At 38.0% G+C, this 18,738-nt stretch overlaps 1 protein-coding gene across 5 annotated transcripts in view; it reads right to left on the reverse strand.

The window, feature by feature from the left end:
* RBKS (ribokinase) overlaps window positions 1-18,738 on the reverse strand; it is a 72,342-nt gene that overhangs the window by 24,591 nt on the left and 29,013 nt on the right. For 3 of the 5 annotated variants that reach the window (XM_069852606.1, XM_069852607.1, XM_069852605.1), the window contains 2 exons: window positions 12,124-12,288; window positions 6,270-6,361 (listed from right to left, as the gene is read on the reverse strand). In XM_069852606.1, the coding sequence (XP_069708707.1) occupies window positions 6,270-6,361; window positions 12,124-12,288 (257 nt within the window). The remainder of the gene's footprint in view (window positions 1-6,269; window positions 6,362-12,123; window positions 12,289-18,738) is intronic. The other 2 variants (XM_069852609.1, XM_069852608.1) reach the window with 1 other exon arrangement.

An 18,738-nucleotide genomic window follows, 5' to 3' on the forward strand; every position in this document is an offset into this window, starting at 1 on the left:
AAAAGAATAAAAGAAATTCTACAGGACTACAAAATAAAGAAAGAAATACAGGACTACAAAGCAGATCTGTGTTAAAATTAACGCCACCACTAATCTCACACCACCCCCAAAAGCCAACCCAAACTTAGTAACTTCTTTCAACAACAGTACTAGTTTACATTGGCTAAAAGTGAGGATGAAACTCTGATGTGAACCTTTGTCAACTGTTCCCAGCTATGGTCCACTTGAGGTGGCCTATGGCTTACACAGACGCTTTCAGGGAGATGTTCTGCATCCTCTGCTTGGTATTTGCAAGACCAAAACTGCAGCATGGTATCAAGTTTTGGTATCCCTGGCAGAAATTAAGACACTAACATACTACAACAAATCTAGTGAAAGGCCACCAAGACAGTCAGGGGTGCAAAGAACAGGACATACATGAAAAGGATGGGAGAAGCAGGTTTGTTCAGCCTTAAGAACACAAGGCTAAGGGGAGATCCAAATGCTGTCCACAGCAATTTAATATGTGGGTACAAAGAAGATGGAGCCAGACTTTTCTTGAAGGAGCACAGGGATAAGGCTAGAGGCAACAGGCACAAGCTGGAACATGGGAAATTCCAGTATTAGGACAAGCTTTTTCATCACGAGAGTGATGAAGCATTGGAAGAGGCGCCCAGAGGTCATGAAATCTCCAACCTCAGAGATTTAAAACGTGACTGGACAAAGCCGTGAGCAATCTGACCTAAACTGGCCATGCTTTGCCAGAGTGTTGGAACAGAGACCTCCAGAGGTCTGTTCCCAACTTCTATGATCCTATGATTCTCAGCAAATATAAACTGGTGAAATAACAAGAAGCTTTAATTCTTTGGGGAGCAGTCCATCATGCGGATTCTTTTTGTGCACCTAGCACAATAACAACTTTGCAAATGTTGCCAGGTACTGTTGGAACAGAAATAATAAATAATAACAGGGAAACTGTGCCAGCTTTAAGGCTAATCCATCTAAAACTACACATGATAATTTAAAATATTTTTTATTTTAAATATTTAAACACAGAAAGCCAGTTGGCTACAAACTTGGCTTGCACCTTAGGAGATTTCTTTGAGAATGACAGAAGAAGAACTCAATCTCATTAATTCTAACACATGTGAACAGTCCCAAAGAAGTAGTGAGACAGATTTGGTGTATAAGCAATTGCAAGCTCAGGCCACAAGCCAAGCAAGTTCCAGTTGTTTCAAATTATAAAATTCTTACATATGTACAGGCAGAAATACTTATCGTGCTAGAATAATTAAAAACTGATTGAAATGAATTGGCTTGAAGCTATTCCCTCCCCTCCCAAAAGTAACATCTTTCATTTTAGACTAAATATGGGGAATTTAATAGTTTTCCAGCAACTGATAAAATACGGGTTAGAACAAAGTTGGAATTAGAATATACCATGAATTGATGGCGAAGTCTACATAATGGAGCAATAGTAGCTTTCCATTACTTAAAACAGAAAAGGCAAATTCAAGACATGTTCTGAAATATTTTTATTCTAAAGGACCTATATATGTTTTGACTACTACAGATATCAATTATTTCTTCTAAAGACTATCCTCAGTATTAATCTGTCTTTATAAATAAGCAGTATCTTAAATCTCCTAATCCAAGACTCCAGATGTAGTTTTATAAACTTTATATTCTCTGAATGTTGTAAAAGTCACTTCTGGGCCTTGATTTTGGACATACTAACAAGAATTTCCATTACTAATATTTCTTCCAAAAATGACCTAGACTCTAGTAATACACAATAACACTTAAAAGGAAACAGTAGCTAAAATAGGATAGAATCTATTTTTCTGTGTTATTTTTATACATCTTGCAGCTTTATTTCACAGAATTAGCAATTAATTTATAATTAGTTGCACTGTTTTCTACCACTGAAGTCCAAAAGTATTCTGCTAGCATTTAATTAAATCTTTGCTAGGCCTTTCTTACTTAGATCAGAAGTCCGATGCCCATTTTACATTGGGGAGAAAACAGTTCTCAGTTTTGCATTTAAAATAGCACGAAAAACTATATAATTTGCTGTAACCTGTGAGTTTTCTTTCTCCTGAACAATTCCTCAGTATTCTTTGAATGGAGAAGCAGCTGTTCTTCAAAATGTTTAAGACCAAACTGAAATTGCTGATGTGCAATATATTTTGGTTCCTAACCCGCAGGGCTATGTAATTGCATGCACACACTAAATAAGAAAAACAACACATGAAACATATTGACATTGCGGTTGTGCCTACAGCCATAATGCAGCAAGGAATCGCACAAATAAGTGGTGGAAAAAAATGGCAAGTATTCCAAAGAGCCCATCTTGTACAGGGTTGTGTCTTTTTCAACTTTTAAACATAACTGAAAAGAAAAACCATTGGTTTTCACTAGAGGAGATATTGGATACATTTATTTTTCATTAGAAGAATTAAGGGAATGGAGAACTAGCACATTCCTGCACAAACCTCAGGGATTAGGCTGTGCTGCATCTGGGAATTAACAAACCAGTCTCAACAAGTTTGATCTTTCTGGGAAAAGATAAAACTGAACTACGGGCTAAGCAAAGAAAGAACTGATAACCTTACAAGATTTGTTCTGAGTTTTTTTGTTCATAAACCACATAAAAAGAAAACTATATCAGACACAAAAAAAAATATTATTGCAACAAGCAAGAGTGAAAAGAACAGCTTGTGAAGAACCTTCTAGACAAACCAATGGTAGATAGTTCACTGATAGTATAATTTTGTTTGCTTCTCTCTAGCTCATAAATCCATAAGAACAAGCTGTGCTGCTACACCAGATACTGCATGCTATTTCATTAAATCCTAAAGCATCTAATAAATGATGGAGTATAAAGTGTGATGTTGTATTTGATACTCACATGTTTGGGACCCAACATGCAATGGCTGCCTGGAACCATAGCTGACATTTTAAGAATTTTATTCTGTGACAAAGGCATCAGAGATCAACATTGCTGACCTTCATTGGCATTAAATAACAGAAACTTCTGACTCACTAATATTTCAACTGATCACAAGGACTAGCCCCTTTTTCTCATCTTTAACAACACAAACACTCTACATAATATCCCCAAACTACAGGATTTTATCCTTTAAAGTTATTCCTTGGTGAACAAGAAAGATAAGGACATTTTGGTAAAATTGTGTGATAAATACTTGTAAATTTAAATTTCTAAGAAAGCTAAACCAAGCAATAAAAAAAAAATCAGTGTAAATTTAAACTTGTCTAAGCATATGCATCTGTGTTAAAAAGAATGTTTTAGAAGCAGCTGAACTGGATAGCTCTAAAGAGTTCATCTTTAAACTCAAGATGCTTTATTAACTATTTTAAAGACTTAGTAAAGACAAAGCAGAAATACACTACTTTTTTTTCTCCTCATACCACCTAACAATCCCAAATAAAAAATAAAAGGTCCCCCCAAAAGCATAAGGCTGGAACATAAATAGGATTTGGCTAGAAGGAAGTTATATTAGACTTAGAAATACCAAGTAGGAGAAGCAATGGAGCTGGAACAGAACATCTCAGGAAGGCAGTTATAAGCAGCACATTCAAAAAATTTGTCCATACAGAATAAAAATAAGAGAAAATACATAAAATAAGAATGGCCATAGTGGCTCAGAACAAAGGTCTATCTTATCCAATTGCTCTTTTCTGACTGTAACTACTAGTAGATACTGAGGGAAATAATTAAAAAAATTAGTTATAAACTGATCTTTTCCTAATATATATTTTGGATCATCAAAGCATTTAGGTATTTCCTGATTTAAGAAGATGAAAGAAATGCAGACATACTTAGTTGAATGGATGAAATTTAAAATATTAGACTGATCTTTAAGATTTGCAGAATTAACTTATTGCTATTAAATGCCATACAAAGATTTGACTGGTAACCTTTCTTTGGGTATGTAAACATTTATCTGCATATCAAACTTCTTAAGTGCATGCATTACAGGGATCTGAAATTAAAGAAAGTCATGAAGGAAAACAGAAAACAGATGGCATATGAATATATAACAATTACTAAAAAAACAACTTTAAAACTTGTGACATAAGAAAAACAAATATTTCATTTTTCCTCTTTTCTCAGCAAAAAGAAAGGAACAGTAGCAATAGTTTATTCCTAAAAATCACCACAATAATAAATCAGACACACAGAGAATGAAAACAAACATAATTGATTATAATAGTCAAGCTAATGTGATTGATTTCATTGTGAAGGATGAAATGGTTACTGTTAAAAGCAAAGGTATTTATGTGTCATTCTTGTTCTCAGAATATGCTGTAGGAATCCCACACTTGGATGTGTGCTCCCATGATACGGCTGGCAGGAACTACCATAGGTCTACCATTTCCATAAATTCAGAAAAGATAAGCCTCCGCAACAGCAGAGAACATATTTCTGTGCCTGACTGTACATACAATACACTGATCCCAGCTATCTTCCAATGCTAATTATTTTTTAAAAGAAAATAGCAGAAAAGAATGCAAACTGTACCCCTAGCTCTGCAGGAAAGACAGGTGATTGAGCAGGGAACTATTATAATTATACACCTGTATTTCTTGTTCTCCAAACAGAACTAATATTCTCTTCTCCATGTGGTGGTAATAATAATACACCCTTGTTGCAGTAAGCTGAACTTCTCAAAGAATGTCTCTTTCAAGACTGTCCTCTGGCAATGAAGTATAACAAGGGCAAAACTTGAATATGTGTGTTGCAAAGAGCGATGAGAAAAAGTCAGGAATAGACAAGTAATGAAAAGCAAAGTTTTGTTTCTAACATATGGGGAATAAGTTTTCACCAGGGAAAAAAAGTAAGTTGCGACATTATGAAAAAAGCAAACAACAAATGACATTTACTAAACTGGTGGGAGAATATGGGTGCTCTCAGCCTAAAATGGACACCGTTGCACTGGTCAGCCAATCCAGGGCCATAGTCCAGGATAAGTGACTTCTGAAAGTATGAAGAAAACACCATATGGGGAGTCCTGAACAAGAATGAATACTTTGCCTTAGCAGTCTCTTCATCACATATAATTGAGTTCAGATAGCTGTTGGACAGTGTTCGAGCCACAAAGGATATCACTGCCAGTTACACTGGAAACATTGCCTTCCAAAGACAGGAGAAGCTGTAGCATCTCCCACTTTGCTATTTTGCTAATTCCTGAATGTTCTAGAGTATCTGAACTTGGCAGACACATACTGAAATATTCCAGAAAAAAAATTCAGATGTCTATTTGGGTTAGTTAGACCAACTCTTAAATGCCAGACGATTCATGAACTGAAAGCTTCTGATACGGTTTGTTATGAGTTTTAACAGAAATTTCAGAAGAGGGTAATTGAGTCTTGAAGAACTTACTCCAAAAGTCATTGTCATCAGACAGAATAATCTTATAAACAAGCAGGGCTATGCTTTCCTCTCAGCTCTTCCCCCTCCTCTCCACCCAAAAGTATTATGTTTATTGCAAAAATCATGTTTGTTGGGAGGTAGCTTCAACTGTGATCAAGGCATGGCTTCTATCCACTAGGCTGCTCCTCCCACATTCCTGTTTATATAAAGAGAGGGTGAGGGGAAGGAACACAGCATGCATAATGCTAACAGATAGGAAATTTAAATGAAGGCCTTATGAGATAAGCTTAATTTGTCTCTTGTGACAAAAATAATTTCCTTTGGGAGAAATAACTAACATACTTGAATTAGAAAAGTGAGGGAAAGAAGGAAAAAAAAGGGGTGAAACATACAGTTGAAGGGCCAGAGAAACAGATTCACTGAAAACAGATCTGACAGGAAGAGGCATATGAAGGTACCACTTACCATCAAGTGCAGCATCTGTGCATCACCTCCTAGCAATCGAGTTTAAAATTGCCAAAACACTATGGCTAGCACATTCCTGCTAATCATATCAAGGGATCACAAAACAAGGACAAAGATCTATTTTAATATTTACCAGTCAGTGATAACATTTTAGAAGTGTCCTTAGATGGACTTGTTTTACTCATCTACTCCTAAGGAAGATTGGACACAGCTTTCTCGCTGCAAATATTTAATTTAGTTTTGAGTGTAATCTAATGGTATTCTAGAATACACTGCTCGTTACTTCAGGTATCAAACTTGACACCTCCAAAAGTACTATGTAAGAAGAGCATGCTTCAGTTTTCCTGCTTCATACAATGCATTTCTGAGAACAGAATGCTTTTGCAGTTTTACTGCTTAGGACTTTAATATGACAAATGATCATTACCTCAGTTTCATTGCAGCAGAAGATATCAGCATGGGTATAAAATTGTGGATCTAGGTCAGCAAGGGCTGGAGCTGGATTAAATAAAGTCTTTACTGGGGGAAAAAAAAAAGAAAAGTCTAAATCACTAGTGTTCTGGATTCATAAACCATCACCTGAAACAGCATTGTGGTTAATTCGCAGCCCCCAATGTTTATTATCAACACAAAATGGCTCTCAGTTTCTGTGTCCTCATTTTATAGAACTGCTAAACGTTTTGTTTATTATATCGAAGTTCCCTTCTAATTCATATGCAGGCACCTGTCTTGATGGAAGCATGACAGAAGAGTAACAGGAAAAAAACCAAGAAATTATTAATATTAAATTTTATAAAGGGGGAGGCCTTAGACAGTAATGCAATTTGTTTAACCGATGATGCTTCTTCCAGAATTTTAATAAGTTTTACAAGAACTGATTTAGTTATGGAATTTCTTCACTGTTGTTATCTGCATTCTGTACATGAAAAAACAGGAGTATGGAGTAATGAAGGGCATGTCCAGACAAGGAATTAAACATGCTTCTGAATGTGTTACCTAACTTGTTCAAATTGCTACATTACAAAATGTAGCATTAACAAGGCACAGTATATTTTTAATATGCTATCTGGCAGAGCTAGACCTAAACTTAACAAGTGGTAGAATATCTTAGTTAACCTAACTTTAAACTGTAGCCTAAGGCCCCATGTAACAGCAGAAAAGGTTTGTCATGAGGACAGTATAAGTGACTTACTCACTGCTGATGCAGGAAGTCTACAGACATGGTTTCTCACTTTGCCAATTTTATGATTAATACTTCTGTGTCTTAACCACAAGGCCATCATTTTTATATAAAGCACGCTATCTTACTTTAGAAATTTTCCTTATAATAAGTGATCAAATCTTTCAACTTGGATGCCTAAATTTTCAGTCCTAAAAACATACTTAGGTCCTAAGCTATAGCACATAATATACAGACAGCCTGAACACTTCTGAATCCCATTTAATGCCCTAAAAGAGTAATATGCACAGAGACTTACAAAATCTGAGTACCAAGAAATTTAGGAGCTGATCTGTTTGAGTAACACCATGAAAGTTTTAGACTTTGACTGTACAACTTGATCATGCCCCTCTATCTGTATCATTAAAGAGTATAAAAGCAACAAAGACATTTACTCATAAGTCAGAAAATGCCAGGATTTGGATTTCCAATGAAATCTTAATTTGGCTCCCTTATATTAATACAATACAGAATGTATTATAATAAACTCCTTAATTATATGATCACATACCACTGAAAAACAGCATGTGATCACATAATTAAAGACTGCAGCGTAATATATATGCAGAAAGGAGACAAATTAAGGTTTCACAGGCAACCTTAACTCTTGCATTTCCTATTTTCTGAATTGCAATATTAATAAAGATTTTTTAAACACAAATATTTATGGTGTACTTTCTAGGTAAAACAAACAAATAAAACTTACTGGAAAATAAACTCTGTCATGGGGTATCACATTGACATATATGTGGGTCAGGAGCAGCACTGGAAGTGTTTCAGCTTGTGTTTTAAGTAATATAGACTCATCATGAACAGAGCATGATACATTAGTATTAGTTTGCTCCCATATTTAATGTTTACTGAACAACAGGGAGATAGAGGAGCTCAAAGTTTCTCTTTCAGGATGTGAAGACGACTATGGCTTGTCCCCGTGAGGAACACCAAATTATTTTCTGCCCAAACTATTTCTCTCTCTTTGCCAAGATTCATTCTCCTCAACTGGTTTCCATTCTTTATGACTCCTTGCATGTAATAGTAACCTATTTCACTCCATTTCTATCACATTGTATCACTTTACACCACTTGTCCTATGCTTTCTTTTTCCCACTTTCAGCACCCACAGCCTACTCCCTGACAAACCCCATATTCCAATCTCTATTCAGCAAATCCTGTTCTCTGTTCTGATTTTGTTCCCCTTTCAGTTTCTCCCTTCCTTCTTCCTCTGCCACCCCCCAAACCAAGCAAATCCCTCCTATACCCCCTTGCTCTGAAATCTACTCTCTCTCCCCAGAATTCCCTTCCAGCCTTGTCTTTTCAGTATTCAAATCAAGCAAGCTCCTGCTCTGCACTTCCTGGGCCTAAAACCAGTTTCAGGAATTAGACTGAAAGTTACGCTGCCCCAATCAGCAACACTCTATGTGGACAGACTCTCAGGGGAAGCTAGCTGCGAAGATCTAACAACTTCTCAAGTCTGTATGAAATGGAGTTATCTTCCAAAGGCAGACAATAGAGTGAAAATCAGGCAGATTTCCATACTGCTGTAAAGGCTTATCTGTTAAAAAAAATTCCCTGGCTATCAAGTCTTACGTAAATTTTAAAGTATCCAGTATTCATACTCTAAAATGGAGCAGGGTGGGAGGCAATTTCCTGTTGCTTGGTTTCTGCAGCCATTATGCTTTGGCAGGAATTTTACAAAGAATTTATCCACAGACATACAGCTATTACGAAAAAATGGAACTCAAGATTAGAAAGCTGAAACATGCAAGAAATAGACCCTTTACCTGTGAATGACATGCAACTTTGATAACTGAGGCTGCTTGCAGCCCTGGTTATGATACATCTTCATTCTTCACTGCAATATTAGAATCACAGAATAACCAGGTTGGAAGACACCCACCAGATCATCGAGTCTAACCATTCCTACCAAACACTAAGCCATGCCCCTCAGCACCTTGTCCACCCATCTTTTAAACACCTCCAGGGATGGTGACTCAACCATCTCCCTGGGCAGCCTGTTCCAGTGCCCAAGGACCCTTTCTGTGAAAAATTTTTTCCTAATGTCCAGCCTAAATCTCCCCTGGCGGAGTTTGAGGCCATTCCCTCTTGTCCTGTCCCCCATCACTTGGCAGAAGAGGCCAGCTCCCTCCTCTCTACAACGTCCTTTCAGATAGTTATAGAGAGCAATGAGGTCTCCCCTCAGCCTCCTCTTCTCAAGGCTAAGCAACCCCAGCTCCCTCAGCTGCTCCTCATAAGGCCTGTTCTCCAGCCCCTTCACCAGCTTTGTTGCTCTTCTCTGGACTCACTCTAGAGCCTCAACATCCTTCTTGAGGAGAGGGGCCCAGAACTGAACACAGGATTCAAGGAGCGGTCTCAACAGTGCTGAGTACAGGAGAATAACCTCCCTGGACCTGCTGGTCATGCCATTTCTGATACAAGCCAAGATGCCATTGGCCTTCTTGGCCACCTGGGCACACTGCTGGCTCATGTTCAGTCAGCTGTCAACCAACACCCCCAGGTCCCTCTCCTCCAGGCAGCTTTCTAGACCGACTTCTCCTAGTCTGTAGCACTGCACAGGGTTGTTGTGCCCTAAGTGCAGGACCCGGCACTTGGCCTTGTTAAACCTCATCCCCTTGGACTCAGCCCAGCGGCTATTAATAGGCTAGACATCATTAGCCATCTTTTATAGAATCTGTTATTATAGAAGCTTGAAAACTGCTTTATAGACTTCGATATATGATCACATTTTGTCCATCAATGAAGAGATCCCCCTATTGGAAGCAACATCAGCTTCACAACATGTAGCCATTAAACACCTAGAATTTTCCAGTCAGATTTCCATTACAATTTACACTCACTTCATACAATTATTCACAACCCTCTGTCCTTTCTCTTCCCTTTCCTGCTTCCCTCCCTCTCTCTTTTTTTCCTTTCTTCCTTCTTCCCAAGATTGTCACAGGATCTTCAATAATCCGTGCCATGATGAAAGGGTGTCAGAACATAAATGTTCCTTTCTAGCTTAGAGATCCAGGTGATGTTCACTGAACAAAAGCAAAGGGTTTTTGCTGTATATCCAAACTCTTTCTCCATCTTACCATTTATTTCTTTCAGAAAGCATGAAGAAAAACAAGCAAAACCCCCTTGAAACAGAGGTTTGAGGCATCTGGGTATGCATCTGTTTTAAACAAAAATAGTCTAGTATACATTCTGACATGCAGTACTGCATTATACATGAGGGTATTGCAGGCTAAAAGAAGGGAGATTGCATTAACAATTTACAGTTGGCTAAGGATAGATTTTTACAGTGCTACAAACTCAGCTGTTTACTTAGATTTGACTGCATATGACACTTGAACATGTGTAGCCTATTGCTTTAAAGCAGAAGCAACCAAAGCTTTCCTGATACGGGAGCAGCACAATGATAGCAGCCTGACAGTGCAGAAGTATAGCTGGCCCACAGTTAACTGCTATCTTATCTCGAGATATTGCGCTGTCTACAGCTGCTAAGTGCTTGCATGTCTGTTCCGTGTATCAGGTTTGGATTTTTTTTAATTGTTTTTAGAAAAATCTTTTCTTCTGTCACAAGCTGGCACCTTGCCATATGAGGGTGACAAAAGTATGAAGCAACTTTACCAAAACTATGCAGAGATTTACAAGTAGACAAGATATTGACTCATAACTTAACTATATTCCATTAACTACTTGGTTAAGAATGATTTTATCAATTTTCATAAAACATAATAATAAAAAAAATATAGTAAGCTCTTTTCCCCTTCCCTTCCCTCTCTATATTTTAAGCATTCCAGGTCCTGCTCAGTTTTCTAAAGTTTTCAATTTTTATTTAGGTTTGCATGGACATTTCAAACAGAAGTCAAAATATTTTTTCCCCATACACAGTTCTCTATAAGAGTTTATGACTATTACCACCACAGTTCCAGAAGCACTCTCTCAGCCCGTCACCTAACATAGCTGCTTAAATCAGCAGAAGATAGATGGACACAATGTATACAACTCTGCTATATCTGACACCTTCACTAGTGTATGTTGACAGGTGCATAGCAGATCTTGCTGCAGAAGGAGGACTGAAGACTCAACAATCCCAGCGTGCTACAATCTACTGGGGCAAGCCTGGGCTCAACTACAAGGAATTAGTTCTCATCCCATTTCTGTCCCTGACCTGCTGCGTGACTGACCATATTATGAGCTGTTCCCTCTCAGTCTTATCTTCTGGATAGACAAGAACATATTTTTAATCTCTTATAGTTGCCTTGCTTACATCATTATTTACTTAATGTTCAAATACAGTGGTAATTGTGCTTGAGTAACTGAAAACATTACAGGCACTTAAACAACAAAAGCATCATGTCAGTAGTGAAAACCCATCCTGTTCAAGCAACATGTCAGCTTTTACCTACATATATGCCACACTGGAAGAACAATGGCCTACTTTGGAAAGCACAGCACAGTAACAATTTGCTAATAATTTTACTGCCCGTGACTGTCCATTCCATGGCAGCATGCCACGTCACACTCTAAGAGTTTTGCTTAAGTAGAAAAAGCATTTTCTTTTTACTTTTAAGGATGTGAACTTCTATACAGAAAACCACAGCCATACCTGCTGCTATGCTGGGAGAACAAGAGCATGAGTCTGTTTTTGAGGTAATTTCATTTACTTTACTGTGTGTGAAACTTTACTGAATTGCATTCATTATGCTTATTCTGCTCTGGAATAATATCAGAGTTAGGCCCATAGTTCCGGACCTAACAGCATTATACTGTATTTAGTCACAGCATGAAAATAGGAGAAAAGGCAGCACCAGACGTATATGGGTAGATTACAAGGGTATGGGTTGATTTGCCATTCAAGGTAAATACAGCAAAATCTTAAAACTGAATGTAGTTTTCATTAGCGTAGCACAAATTTGTTGGCTATTGTTTCATTTCTAAGTAAAACTAGTACAAGAGAAACCAGAATAGACTACAGGATCTTTATTTAGAAAACAAGATAAAGAATGCTTTTCATGCAACACAAATGAGGGAGACAGAGTGGCTTATGTTAAATTACCTCCGCTGGCATGTGCCATTTTCAGAGCTTCAAGAGAAACAGCTGGGTTTATTTCTAGCTGGCAGACAACCACTTTGGCTTTACAGATGACATCAGAAGCCCTCCTCAGGTCTTCAGAATTTAAAAGCAGATTGGCCCCTGGGACGATGACAATGACATTCTGCCCTAAAGAAAAAGTATTGTGGGTTTTACATCAACTTTTGTAATAAGGTATGTAAAGCAGTTCCTTGTTTTTCTACAATACAGTATATATGTCTTTGGGAAAGGTCATGCATGAGCTTTCCCCAGTCTTATGCAGGTATTTTCTCTGAACTCCAAAGAAGCACTGTACTAGTCACAGGGGAGATGGACAACATACACTAAGGCTGATATTTGCATTTGTCTGAAATATTCCAGTAACATTTGAAAAGCATCAATTTGATTACCAAGTTCATATGTCAAAAACGCCATAAAATTTTTAATTTTCCCACCAGATGGAAATAGAGAATATTTCACACAGCTATTAACATTATGCATATTCTTTAGATTTCAGAGAAACAGGCTTCTCCATTTTCCCTGAGATACTTCAAGTTAGTGCCCTACCTGTCATGTAAATCAGAATCAGCTTGCTATGAAAAGCCCAAAAGGTAATGCCTGCATTGAAGGAAAGCTTATCAGAAATGAGTAAAGAAGGTGAAGGGACAGATTCTTCTGCACTTAAAGCTTGCCAGTAGAACGGTCTAAGTAAACTATACATGGGGAAGCATGGCAGTATTTCAATGAATATCTAAGATCCTTTTCATTCTTGCAGTTCATTTTACAGTTAGGTGAAGAACTCCATTTAGGCAGGTTCCAAATATTCTTTTGTTTTCCTTCAGACATGCGAGTTGCTTTCTTTTATTGCAGCTTCTTTCTTTCGTTCTTTCTTTTTTTTTTGTTCTTTTTTTCTGTTACAACACCAAGAGACCTTCAGGCATTGGTGCTTTCAAATTAAAATTTATTATTAATCACTCAGGTATGAAATTCAATAAGTCAGTTGTTCCTTGATTTACAGGCTCAGCCCGCCCCCGCTTAAGATTCCTTTAAGGACTGCCAATCATTAAAGGCTACCAATTCTGTAATGAACTGAATTAGTCTGTGAATAAATATTTATGTTTTTAAATACATTATTTGTGTTGAATGCGACTTCAAAGTTCTTTGAATAAGAAATGTGCAAAGCTTGTCTCCCTAAATATGTTCTGAAAAGAAAGCAGGACAATGGAAAGAATAATATAGTGATCTCAGAGGGAGGGGCCCAAGCTTTCCAAAGCAATTCTGCTCTCAATGGTTCAGTACAGAACAGCTGCATACGAAAAGCAAAACCTCAGCATTTACAGCCAACGCCCTGCTTTTCAACACACAATGATGGGCATCTCAAAAAAAAAAAAAAAAAGACAACAAAAAAACCCCACACCAACAAAAAGAAAAAAGAAAAGACCTTCTGCAACAAGTAAATGCTATCAAAGATATCTGAATCCTGTTAAGGAAACATTCAAAGGCAAATTGCGCCTATTTTGCCAAGCATGTATTTTGAAAGCTTATAGGGTGCAGCAGTGCAAACAGTAAAAGACAGGGAATCAGTGGAAGGATTTCTGCCTGGACTCTCTGCTACCTAGAATTTAACATTACCCACATCTTGCTGCATTATCTTGCTGAACTATTCAGCTGTACTGGCATGTATATTATTATTAGGCTTTAGAGCTAATGGCCCAAGGCAATAAGGAAGGCTGTTTGCTTAAACCCACATGTGTAAATTCAAGGTAGGCCATGATGCACTGGATCACAGTCAGAAGCTTTTCTTTGTAACTACAAAAGGTCAGAGACTTAACGTCTCTTTTCAAACCTGCCAGGGAAACACAGTACCTACTGTGGTGCAACAGTCCCGGTGGGCTTAACCCAAGCTTTAGAGAAAAATCCACATTCTGTTCTTAGCTACATATACTACACTAACTGTGAATGACAGCAGTTACCACAAACTTACACCAATGTGCATGAAAGCAGAATATGGACCCACACACAATTAATATTACAAATCTGTATTATCAGCAACCATTTTGTTGAAAGCAATTATTTCTTGCCAGGGAGATCAGATGGGAAATCAGCACCAGGGACAACAGAGTTAAAGACAGATGGCAAAGAGGGGTGGGATTCATCTTGTCCAACATGAACTAATTTTTAAAGTTTTCAAAAAAGGTCTATATTCTAGAAAATTCTAAGAAAACTAATTTCTAAAAAATTTAGTTTTCTAGGTTCCTTCAACAAGGAGGACAAATAAGTATTTTAAGGTTTTTTTAATCTTTCAAATCTTAGCTATCTGTTTGAGGAGGAGATAAACTGTTGTCTGAAAATGCATATGAATCTCTGTTAGCTCTAGGCGAAGCCCTAAGCCACACATCCAACTTTGAAGCTGCTCAAGAGAGGTAAAATGTTGCCCACGCTAAGAATAAGAAAAATATAGTTAATGCATTACAGTTAATACTAATATATCATTACTTAGACAAAAAATTCTCAGTTTTGATGGGAACATCTATATAATTTTAAGTTTTGAAGATGCAGACATCATCTAAATTATTAAGGGACACATTTACAGTTGCTCTAATCTAGAATAGATAAATGAAGCTAATAAACTTGCACAGGCTTATACCAGGCAGGGACTGGGTCCAATCAATACTTAAAACACAGCAAATACTGCATATGTAAATACTGCCCTCAGTTGGGCTTCTAAACTTCTTACTGTCACCTCTTAGAATGACTGTTAACACAAGCAAAAATTTTTTACAAGTGTCATTTATAGATGCCACCAGATGAGAAGTGTCAGTGGAAAAATCAAAGGCAAACCAGTAAACACCACAGTGCAATAACCCATACTTTTTAAAATGGGATGAGGAGCCTGAAAACCACCAGCACTGCTTAGAACTCACCAAAATGTCAAATAATGCAATTATAACACAAACTGCAGAGCGTCTGCATAATAACTCATAAGGAAAAAGATTATATTTGTGACCAGAAAATAATGTTTCAAGAAAAACATATGCTGCCAAATCACACAGTTCATGAATATGAGGGCAAGTTTTGGGTGTGTCACGGCATCATAATTTCTATGCAATTACTAGGTAGAAGCATTGAATAGTCTTGTACACAAAACATTGAAGTTCACAATGAATGTTAACACAAATAAATTCTATAAAAATTCAGGTGATGTTTCTTTATAACCCTGAAGATTCAAAACAAAGATTTTCTCTTTGGAAGGTATAATTCAAATAAGCTGGCATGTGTACTCTAAGTTTGGGTTGTTCGTTTAGCCTTATCTAAATATGTATTTTGAATGTTTTCATACTAGTAGTGCTTTGGTATTGAAGGTACACACAAAATAACACCTATTCAGTGTTCATGAATGATTAATAGCTATCATAAAGCCAACACAATGCCTATCTGAAGTGAGGGTTATCTACCCGTGTTCTGTGTTAGATGAGCTTTAAGTCCTAACTTGCAATCATCAAGAGCACTTTAATAATGACCTACCAAACACTCTTGTCCCTTTGCTGAATTTTTTTCCTATGAACACGGAAGTTGTCAGACTGGTTCAAAGTCCAGGTGGAGATCCTTGACAAATGGTGTCCCTCAGGGGTCCTTATTTGGACCATTGCTGTTTAATATCTTTATCAATGATACAGACAGAGAGATCGAGTGCACCTTCAGCAAGTTTACAAGTGACACCAAGCTGAGTGGTGTAGTTGTCACACTGGAAGGACGGGATGTCATACTGAGGGACCTGGACAGGCTGGAGAAGTGGACCTGTGAGAACCTCATGAGGTTCAACAAATCCAAGTGCAAGGTCCTACACCTGCGTCGGGGCAATCCCCATTTTCAGTACACGATGGGGGATGACGTGATTGAGAGCGGCTCCGCAGAGAAGAACTCGGGGGTGCTGTTCGATGAGAAGCTCAACATGAGCCGGCAATGTGTGCTCACAGCCCAGAAAGCCAACCGTATCCCAGGCTGCATCAAAAGAAGCTCAGCAGGTCGAGGGAGGGGATTCTGCCCCTCTATTCCTCTCTTGTGAGACCTCATTTAGAGTATTTAGGCATAAACTAGAGAGAGGCAGATTTAGACTAGACATCAGGAAGAATTTCTTCACCGTGAGAGTGGTGAGGCATTGGCACAGGTTGCCCAAAGAAGTTGTGGATGCCCCATCCCTGGAAGTGTTCAAAGTCAGGGTGGATGGGGCCTTGGGCCCATGTAGTGGGATGTCCCTGCCCATGTCAGGGGGGTTGGAACTAGATGATCTTTACAGTCCCTTACAACCCAAACTATTATATGATTCTATGGTTCAAACTACTGGTCCAGTCACACCATTTTAGTGGTGCTATCAACAGTCAGTACCAGATATGGACAAAGCTCCAATAAACTCCACAGGTAGTAATACAAAAAAAATCTTTAAAGAGGGTTTTTTCCTTCCTATGTGTCTGAGTACAACAGGCATCATCACTTTATGAAGGCCTTACCATTCAACAGCACACTCTTGACAGAACATGTGCCAAGTGACAGAGCCAGTGGAAAGCAGGCAGGCTGAAAGGGCAAACAAAAGCTGGGGTTCAAAGTAATTGCGATGCACCTGAAAGAAAATGTTTTAAGAAAAGCAACTGGATACACCACCTTCTCTCCTTAAGAAAACACAGATTCAAAGTGTTCAGGGTCCTGATAAACTGAAGCTTGTGAGTAGTTAAAATCTACCCGAAGAGGCAGTCACATAAAAGAGAACAACTGAAAAGAATATTAAGTTCCAGGAAAAGATTTCTGCACAGATTTCTGAGACTTGTCCAGAGAGAACCTTTGCAACATCTCTGGGCTGTGCATTTTCCAGTGCAGCACCATAAACTTATTAAACATCTCTCCACCATTTTGGCTTAAAGTAGAGATTTAACCTCCCTGTCTTTAATTGAAACTACACTATATTGTCCCAGAAAATAATGCAACTTTAAGAATATCAAATGTGCCTGGTAATTTTCACATTTTTAGTACTTCACCAATTACAGTACTAGATGAGTTATAGCTGTGCAATTCAGTAATGAGTAAAAATCTTGCCAGAATTTCAGCAGCACCAGCTAGACAGACATAGGTAATGACAGGGAAAGTTCACCTCGGAGCCTCCTCTGACTCTTCTCTCTACCGCTTTCTCTTTCTCTGCCTTCACTCATCCATCATAGTCTGCTCCCACTACTTGAGTATCTCTCCAACTTCTGCCTGTGATTTTATCCACTGGATTGTAGCTGGCATTTTTCCCAACTATCCATACTTGTAAAGAACTGGTGAGAAGTAGTGAAGGTTAGGTGTGTGAAAACATGGCAATTAAAACTTGGTGATTTAAAGAGATAATACTTATGGTTTTTATTTGTCCCTTGTTGTCTTAACACAAAACTCTACCCCTATCCCCAACTTCAAATACTTCCCTTTTAGGTATAATTTGAACTAGCAGAAACTGCTTTACTTCAATGCATTGAATGCTGTGGTGTTTCAGCTATGCCAGCACAACTACTGTGGTAAAACATGCATGTGTAGACAAGCCCTTCGAAAAGTGCTGTAAAACCTGTTTAAGTCAAATCAGCCAGGTTTCTACAGGAAAAAAAATAGTGTCTCTTGCAATAGCAAAGCACATAAGTACTGCTATTTTATTGCAATTTACTCAATTCAGGCGCCAGATGGTTTCAGAGAGAAGTAACAACCAGAACCATTACCAATTCTGAGCATCTGTTTGCTTTATAGCATAGTTCTGACCAGGTTTGTTCTTCTACTAAATTTTAAATGAAATCTGAGGCCAGTGATAACTTAATTTAGGATTTTTAGTCTCTGGAAGAAACAATCTCCATGAAATTTTGCATTATTAATCTCACATTAATTAATTAATTAATACATTAATCACACAACTGTCAGAGACCTTTCACACTGATGCTAACACAGTGAACTTCACCTTTCCTGGTGCTTATAAAGGTTTGAGATCCACAAGATGGTTTTGTTCCTCATCCTTCAGAAAAAAATCATGGTGTTATTATTCTAATAGGTCATCCTCTGTTCATTCAAGTTTAGACCATGTTTATTTTAGTTGGCCAAGTGTATGAACTGGGAAGTAATAAGACTGCTTCTTATTCAGCTACTCTGCACAGCAAACCTTTCACAAAACATGGTTACACATACACAACAGCGGCACCTGTGAGCACTACTGCATTCTCACCATGTCTCCCATTTACAATGGCCAGAGTAGTGACTGTATGTGGAATATGAAAGAAGTTACGCAGAATTCCTGTGGTAATTCACCTACTGACCCAAACCTAGAGACGGAGGTGGAAGTAAGAACAAGGTATCCATATCCAGTTTATACAATATATTAGAGCTACCTTATTTCTGAATTAGGACTGTCACACAAGGCTTTGATTAATCTTGCTTAGAGAAAATTAAACTTGCACCTCTAACCAATTTGCCTAATTTTCCTGAATGTTCCTGCATAGACTTGCCCTTAGTACAGTTCCTTCCCAGGTTTGCTCCTGGAGTGAACAGCCATGTTTCCCTTCCCATTTTGAGCTGTAGCCCAACGTACCACCA

Source organism: Phaenicophaeus curvirostris, chromosome 2 (genome assembly GCF_032191515.1).
Source record: "Phaenicophaeus curvirostris isolate KB17595 chromosome 2, BPBGC_Pcur_1.0, whole genome shotgun sequence".
In the NCBI taxonomy this organism is placed as follows: domain Eukaryota; kingdom Metazoa; phylum Chordata; class Aves; order Cuculiformes; family Cuculidae; genus Phaenicophaeus; species Phaenicophaeus curvirostris.